This window comes from Octopus bimaculoides, chromosome 5, assembly GCF_001194135.2.
Source record: "Octopus bimaculoides isolate UCB-OBI-ISO-001 chromosome 5, ASM119413v2, whole genome shotgun sequence".
NCBI classification, from domain to species: Eukaryota; Metazoa; Mollusca; class Cephalopoda; order Octopoda; family Octopodidae; genus Octopus; species Octopus bimaculoides.
This window is the reverse complement of record NC_068985.1, coordinates 98,159,918-98,167,347: the sequence shown is the minus strand read 5'-3', so window position 1 is coordinate 98,167,347 and position 7,430 is coordinate 98,159,918. Positions and strand designations below refer to the sequence as shown.

Below are 7,430 nucleotides of genomic sequence, written 5' to 3'. Positions count from 1 at the left end.
ATATATATATATATATATATATATATATAAATATATATATATATATATTGGAGATATGTGGCCTCATGGTTAAACTGCTGAGCTCACAATCATAAGTTCAATTCATTTCATGTTGCACCAGTCAATGGTGCAGCCCTCCCTCCTACAATCCCTCTAGCTGTTACATCATAAAATTCTACTGACTCAAGGGTATGAGTGCCAAGAGGGGCAGGTGTCTATGTCAGCTTGCATGTATGTAGACACCTAAAATAGTGAAAGTGGCACTTCAAAAGATACTGGATCTAAGTACTTAGAAAAAAAGAGACAGACAGACAGACAGATTACTTAAACCAGTTCTTCAGAGCTGAAGGTCTAATGAAGCAACTGTATGCAATGGAAACTCCAGGCTAAAAGGTAATTCGACTGGCTTATATGAGCTACTGTACTCTATATTCATTTGAGTCCTTCTTCTTCACCAGATTGTTGCCTAGCAATATATATATATGAAATGGAATATAAAAAAATATATGCATATAAGTTGTAAAGGTGGTCCTTCTACAGTTAAATATGCAGTCATGGTATTACTATCCTTCATCCCCCAAATAAAACAGAGAGCCATTATAATTGGATCTTAGTTTGACCTAATGTGATAATCTGTCTTATCTGAGAGTGATATATTCTAAGAAATGCAGTGAAGTTGGTAAATAATTCTTATGAAAAAAAGAAAACCGTTGGAAAACAGTTTATAGCAGAGACTCCATCTAAGAATATCTGAAGAAAGAATTGTAATTCCGAAATATCAGATAACCAAATTACAACAGATATATAGTCCATTTTTTGTTTTATAGTGCATTGTTTTACCATTCTAAATTTTTTATTCTTTACAAACAATACACAATGCTTCAAGCGAACTACAATACTCTCCTATCTTAAGGTATGACTTTATAACTACTTCTTTTGGGAAACTAATTGTTCTACTTAATGCTAATTTCCAAGAGCATATATATTTGTACATGTTTGCATGTATGTATATATATATACATACTTGTTTATTTACATATATATATATGTGTATGTATATATATGTAGATACACATACTCACATATATGGAGAGGGAGAATAAAAATAGTTTTAGCTTTTGAGATCAATGAGATATTTACATGTTTCTCCAATCTGTTGGTTTCTTTAGGCACAAGGGCTAGTTATTTTTGGAGTAGAAATGAATATTTGAGAAGCTTCAGCCTTTCCAATAGCATTAGCAGTGTAAAATATTTTGGCTTTAATCAAGAACTAAAAGCGTGTCACAATTCACATAAGCTGAGAGCCATAGATCAAATGCTGTTAATTAAATAGAAACTAAAAATGACTTGTAAGAAAATGAAATCAAAATATTAAACAGTTGAAGCAGCTAATTTGAATGTTTTAAAACAAACATAATTAAGTAACAGAGGCTGAACAAAGCCTTTTTATTATATAATATATTAAGTAGTTTTTTGAAAATATCAATCTTAAGTCATTTCCTTCCAATTATAGCCCTGATAATGAATGGCCCATCTGGTTCTAATTATAAATTTAATTAACAACTGTAAATTTGACCAAACTATATGAGAACTTTAAAGTATAAAATATTTAATAAACTTTAAAAATATCAACATGTGATTTAAATATCACAAACAGTTGAGGAATTTTTTAAGATTCCACTTAAAAGTCCAATATTTCTCTAGTAATGGTAATTGTCTATTATTTTACATTTGAGTTATATTGAGCCAAAAATCCCAGTCTCAAGCACACAAACATAAGAATTACATATAAATAAATGCCTTTTGTGTGGGTATGCACAAGAGAGACGTTTTAACCTATAATTGTGATTAATAATTAAACTCCTGAGTATTTTAACTTTAGAAAATGAATTATAAATGGTAATGGCTTGCATAATTTATTCATAATATATTCCAGCAGATTCAAACATGAATACACAAATCACTATTGTGTTTGAACACAGAACAGGCTTCTTTATGATAAGTATGTGTTCATAACACAATTCATTAGTGGAAGCTGTTATCCTGTGATGAAACACAACAGCAATTAAGATACACAAGTTCAAATCAGCCGAAACATTAAGAGCGAATATGTAAGTCACACTTTGAATCTTGCTGTTCACTATAAAAATGCATGTAACAATTTATTTGATATAAATGGACTGTTCTTTTAACAAATCTTTGAATTTTAAACCCCAGAAATTTTGTAGAAAAAGGGAAACAGAACATGTAAAATAGTTTGGAATGATTGTGTGAGGACCAAAAAATGGGATTGTGAAATTTTAAAATCAGATGAGCAATATAGTAGCAGAAATGGGTACATTTTAAGACAAGACAGGTGAGGTAATTATATTTATTTTAATTACAGGTAACAGGGGCAGGAACTATATAGTATGAACAAAGATTCTAAAAATAAATTGTAAATGTGTGTTTTCATAGATATTTATATTTTATATATATTTGTATGCATGTATGTTTAATTGTGATTATATGTCTGTATGCATATACATAGCTATGTATAACTGTTAAGGTTGGGACAAAATCATGCTGAACTGGATTTACTAGTGCACATGCACAAAGGAGACAAGAGTGAAATGGGAAAAATTAGAGGAAAAGAGCAATAAAGAAAAGATTATAGAACAGGGAAAATTACAAAAAAACGAAACAAAACAAAAACAGAAAAGGATACACACACACACACACATACGCATACATGCAGTTACAAAGCCACACATACAAGAATGAGGTGAGAGCCATTTTATACATATATATATATATATATTTATATATACACACACACACACACACACACTCGTGTATATATAAATTTATATATACATACACATACATTTCTGCATAGATACAAATATATATGCATATGTAAGTGTTGGGAAGACTGTTATTGTGATTGTTTGTGTATATATACACACACATATATACATATATATATATATATATCTTTCTTTTTTTTTTTATTTCTTTCAGTCATTTGACTGCAGCCATGCTGGAGCACTGCCTTTAGTCAAGCAAATCGACCCTAGGACTTATTCTTTATAAGCCTAGTACTTATTCTACCGGTCTCTTTTACTGAACTGCTATATATAGACACACACACACACACACACACACACACACACACACACATATACATATATATATATATATATATATATATATATACACACACACATGTATACACACATATATATATATAGAGAGAAAGAGAAAGAGAGCAAGAGAGAACATACATGCATATATACACAGAAATAAGTATTTGTAAATGTATGTATATAAGTGCATTCATATATATATATATATATATATATATATAAAAGTGTTAGGAAGACTGCTTTTGTATTTGTATGTATATTTGTGTGTGTATGTGTGTATGTACATATATATATACATGCACACACACACATTTGCGCATGTGTGTGTATGTGTATGAATGTATGTATATAAGTATGTATAGGCAAACTGATAGAGAAACCCTGAAGTCATGCAAAGGTGTGTTCATACAGGGGGTCAAACAAAGGCAAGCAAGCTAACCATCCAGGAGGCCAGCTCGATAGACAGGCTCTCACACTGTGGCACAGCCTGTAAGCAATATGCCAACGTATGGACAGTGAAAAGATCAGCCAAGCTTGTTGGCCGCAGAAAAGCGTTCACGGAGGAACCAATCGGCATACTGAAAAGCAGAAGAAAGAAAAAGGAGATGCTATACTTTAGCAGACAGGGGTGGGAGAAATTAGATATAGAAATTATAGAAATTAACAATAATGATCACAAACTAAATAAAAAATAATAATAAAAGTTTAGTAAAAAAAAAAAATTTGAAAAAATAAAGAAATAGCAATAAAACAAAAGAAAAGCTACTAAAGAATATTTAGTTTGTAGTTCAAGTTTTTAATTTAACGAAAAAAAAAAAATTAAAAAAATACAATTTCACGTTAAAACAGCCAACACACAGTAACTGAAAATTGCTAACAACAAATATTACAATCTTCTCTCAAAAGATGGGTCATTTTGATACATAAGACTTAATGACTTTTGTTGAAATATAGCATAAATGTTCCAGCAGCATATTTTATTTATTTATATACAATGACATTTAAAATATAAAAATTATAAAATGTTGTTATAAGAAATGTGAGCAAAGCGTACACAATACATGTAGTGAATATATATATAAAAGGGGAGAGAAGGGAGGGGGTGGAAGAAAGAGGGAGAAAGAGAGACATTGATATATAAATAATTGATCTTTATAACATAATGTAATAAAGTGTTTCCCTGAAGATCCATTTGTGGTTAAGCATCCAACTGCACTTGGAACATCCAATGAAGTGGTTTTAAACAATCACAACAGTGAAAGGTACATGGGGAACTAGTTATAAAAACTTGTGCTTGTCATAATTTTTGATATATAAATAGACTGACAGATAGATACACACATTCACATATAAAGCTGATAAAGTCATTACTACAAATATGGTGGTGTGGTGGTGGTGGTGGTGGTGGTGGACTGTTGGTGAACATTCATGGAGGATGAGGAATTGAAAAAATTCAATTTAACAAACATTATCTTTCACACTTTCTTTATCCTTATCCCACATTCCAGATCCCTAACAATATAATTTATAGGCAGATGCAATTAGAATACCAACCCGTATGAAAAAAAATCTTGTTTTAATAAAGAATAAGTAGAGAAAAATAAAAACTAAAACTAGAAAGTGGAAAGGAAGAAATCTGATTAGGAATGCAGATATACTAAAAACTGAGCGACAAGATTCCTGAAAGACTAACTGGAAGAACTTAAAGATCTTCTAATCATTTCAGTGACAAAGGCCTGGTTTTGTGATGTATTTAGCCAAAAAGATGAAAGAGAAGTTGAAGAATCAGCTTTGGTTAGAGAAAATCTCTGCAGCAGTGAAGGTGATTTTTGCAGTGTCTGGTGAGGAAGATCTTTCCAGTATCGAGAAAGGATCTTTTCAATTTCTAGAGAAGATCTATAGTTCCGGAGAATACCTATATAATGTCTGAAGAAACTTGTACAGTGTCTGGAGAAAGTCTGTACGATGTTTGGGGAAGATTTTTTATCTGTGGCTGGAGAAGATGTTTTCAGTGTCTGATAAAAATCTTAGCATTGTATGGGGAAGATATTCTCAGTGTGTAGGAAGATCTTTGCAATGTTTGAAGCAGTATTAAGAAAGTATAATTGAAAGAATGGTAAGAAAATATGTCATACTTTTTCCATATTGCAAGAACCAAAATTGAATATAACACTTGGCAAGTGAGAGATAAAACTTCTCTTGAACAGGCTGCTAGTCTATCACTGTCTATAACTTTCCCCCCAAAATAGGACAACTGCTTTTCATTTTAAGATGAACATAAGCCATAAAGAATTATGTGTTCAATTCAATAAGACTATAAACTTACAACAGGATCCCTGACAATCCAGAGTCTTATTCACTCAGCCATGTTGTGTAAATAACATAGAAGTAGCTATAATGGATATTGTTCACAGAAGTATGGTGTAATTTCACACAAAACTGGGCACAGTAAAAAGTCTGAAGTATTTATAGCAAAATGTTTATGCAGAGTTGGCTTCAGAAGTTGTAACTACAATTTCAAATGGATAATAACTGTAAAAAAATTTTCTGAAGGTATAATTTAGTCTGCCAAAGTTGTAGAAATAAGTGTTAGACTATTGTGAAATGGTATTTAAATATAACAAGGAGTCAAAAATAAAGTTTCTAAAAAAAAGTCATATTTGAAACTGACTGAATAACTACAAAGTAAGTCTATGCTTCAAAAAACAAACCAAATGGGAAGCTGCAATGTAATCGCATGACCTGTCTTAAATCACACCCTACCACCTTAAATAAGGAAAGTTCATCATCATCATCGTCGTTGTTTAACGTCCGCTTTCCATGCTAGCATGGGTTGGACGATTTGACTGAGGACTGGTGAAACCAGATGGCTACACCAGGCTCCAATCTGATTTGGCAGAGTTTCTACAGCTGGATGCCCTAGGTAATGTAGACACTAACAGATACAAAGACAGGATGTGCATGTCTGGATTGTCTTATAGATTTGGTAGAGCACAGCTTACTTGAGGATAAACAATAAATCACCAAATGTTTTTAATAGGACAACTTATTAAAACTATTGATATCACTGTTATTACTAATATGAAGGACATCTTATTTAGGGCCACCACTAAGTGTTATTAATGTTATTCCACATGTATCAATATGACTGGACCAGTCAAGCATGACTCAATGATGAAAAAGGAATGGGTAGACTGAGAAAACATGAAAAATCCTCACTGTAACATTAACAATGAGGTATATAGGAATTTAATTGGTGTAGAGTCTACACTGTTAGCAAATTTAAGTTAACAGGTCTGAGATAGAATAAGGAGTATTTTAATAGCAATTCAGAAACATTATTCTAGCATTAATTGCAGACTGTTGATAAATATAAAATTCCTATCATAAATGGAACAAGTAATAATACTTGTTAATAAACCTGTTCAGTGTTGGTATTGAATCAATATTGGTTGCCGTTAATGAAAGGTAATTATAAGTAACCAAAAATTATAACAATGGTTACAAATAGGACAATTGCTAATTCAATAAAAATAGTCATTACTCTGTAGTTTAGAAAGAAGGATTTCCAATTCTAAACTAGTTATGTACTATGTACAACCTAAGAATAAGACACATGATGATGATCAAAGATCAAACAAATAGAAACATAGCAGTGATAAAAATGGTAAAAACCATTTTCATCTCAAAAGAGGAGTTTAATATTCCACAAAAATACCAACTTATAAACCATTCATCACAAACACTTAGACGTTGACCATATTGCAGCGCTTACTTTCAATTTCAGAGAAAGTTTTTTGAATAAAATAATGAGAAGTACCAATAATGATCAAATATTGAAATGTTATGACATGACAATGGCTTGCTGTTCATGATGATATTTCTTGCTGAAGTTTTCAAGAATTTGCATTCCACCACTGACTTGGATTAAACCCCAATTACTTGGTGGTATAATAAATGGGAAAGGCAAGAATATTTTTGGGGATATATTCTTGAGCTACTTAGCAATTGGCAGGAAGGTTTTATGGTTGATTTAATGCAGTGCCAAAACTGAAATTTCTTCCAGTCTGAAGAATATACACCATATTCTGCTACATATAACTTACACACTCCCTCCATGCTTTCAAAAACAACATATTCTAAATTCTTAAGATTCTCTTAATATTTCTGAGTTTTAGATTTTTACATAACAGGAGAGAGAAAGAAAGGAAAGGAGTGTGAGAGAGACGAAGGGAGAGAGTGTGAGAGAGACGAAGGGAGAGAGAGAGAGAGAGAGAGAGAGAGAGAGAGAGAGAGAGAGAG

General features: G+C 31.6%; 1 protein-coding gene across 7 annotated transcripts in view; it reads right to left on the bottom strand.

Annotated features, from left to right (window-relative positions):
* Positions 1-7,430, bottom strand: part of LOC106883542 (protein tweety homolog 1-A) — a 160,632-nt gene that overhangs the window by 4,276 nt on the left and 148,926 nt on the right. For 2 of the 7 annotated variants that reach the window (XM_052967861.1, XM_052967865.1), the window contains one exon: positions 7-3,706. The exons of 4 other annotated variants lie outside the window; for them this stretch is intronic. In XM_052967861.1, coding sequence (XP_052823821.1) covers positions 3,653-3,706 — 54 coding nt within the window. In that variant the 3' untranslated portion in view covers positions 7-3,652. Of the gene's footprint in view, positions 1-6; positions 3,707-7,430 lie in introns of those variants that run through there. One more of the 7 variants, XM_052967869.1, reaches the window with a different exon arrangement.